This window comes from Buceros rhinoceros, unplaced genomic scaffold (assembly GCF_000710305.1).
Source record: "Buceros rhinoceros silvestris isolate BGI_N320 unplaced genomic scaffold, ASM71030v1 scaffold27176, whole genome shotgun sequence".
Classification (NCBI taxonomy): domain Eukaryota; kingdom Metazoa; phylum Chordata; class Aves; order Bucerotiformes; family Bucerotidae; genus Buceros; species Buceros rhinoceros.
In genome coordinates this window covers 4,728-5,362 of record NW_010417341.1, presented here as the reverse complement: position 1 = coordinate 5,362, position 635 = coordinate 4,728, and the positions used below count along the sequence as shown (strand labels likewise).

The 635-nt window shown below is 64.9% G+C and overlaps 1 protein-coding gene across 1 annotated transcript in view; it reads left to right on the top strand.

The window, feature by feature from the left end:
• Nucleotides 1-7: 7 nt before the first annotated feature.
• TMEM173 (transmembrane protein 173) overlaps nucleotides 8-635 on the top strand; it is a gene marked incomplete at both ends in the record, with an annotated part of 5,312 nt that continues 4,684 nt past the window's right edge. The window contains one exon of the mRNA XM_010138183.1: nucleotides 8-40. Within this exon, the coding sequence (XP_010136485.1) occupies nucleotides 8-40 (33 nt within the window). The remainder of the gene's footprint in view (nucleotides 41-635) is intronic.

The following is a 635-nucleotide window of genomic DNA, read 5'->3' as shown; positions in this document are numbered from 1 at the left end:
CATTCTGTGCCAGCTCCTCAGCCTCGCCCTGGGGCTCCACGTAAGGCATCGACACCTCTAGCCTGGCCAGCTTCCCCGGGGAGCACTTCAGCCCTCAGCAGCTGTGAGGGCACGTGGCCCATCCCTGGGCAGCCCCTGGGCCGCAGCCACAGCCCCACTGATGCGAGAAATGGGGGTGATTTTAAATCCATCAGTCAGTCTGGTACTTGAGGGAAAGGGTGGCCTGTGTGGTCTCCAGAGGGTTAATTATCAGGTGTGCTGTGGGCAGCAGAGCCCAGCTCCAGGTACCTCTGCAGCGCTGGAAGGGCTCTGCTTTACCCCAGCAGAGCTGGGAGGGGAGAGTGGTCCCGCAGGCTGCGGAAAGGTGCTTTGGGGAGGGCAGCCCGCGGGGACTGAACACCCATTTCCACCTCAGTGAACACACAGAGCTGGCAGGGACCACTGGTGGCCCTGGTAGAGCCACCACCAGGTGCTGGGATGTCTGCTGCCTGTGCTGGAAGCACTGGCCAGACGCACCCCTTGCACTGGGACACGTGAGCCCCGTGGAGGGCGCAGCAGAAAAGCCCCTGGCTCGCCCCAGCAGCAGCTTCCTCCGCTGCGGGGCTGCGGGGGCCGGTATGGGGCTCTGGCCCGGC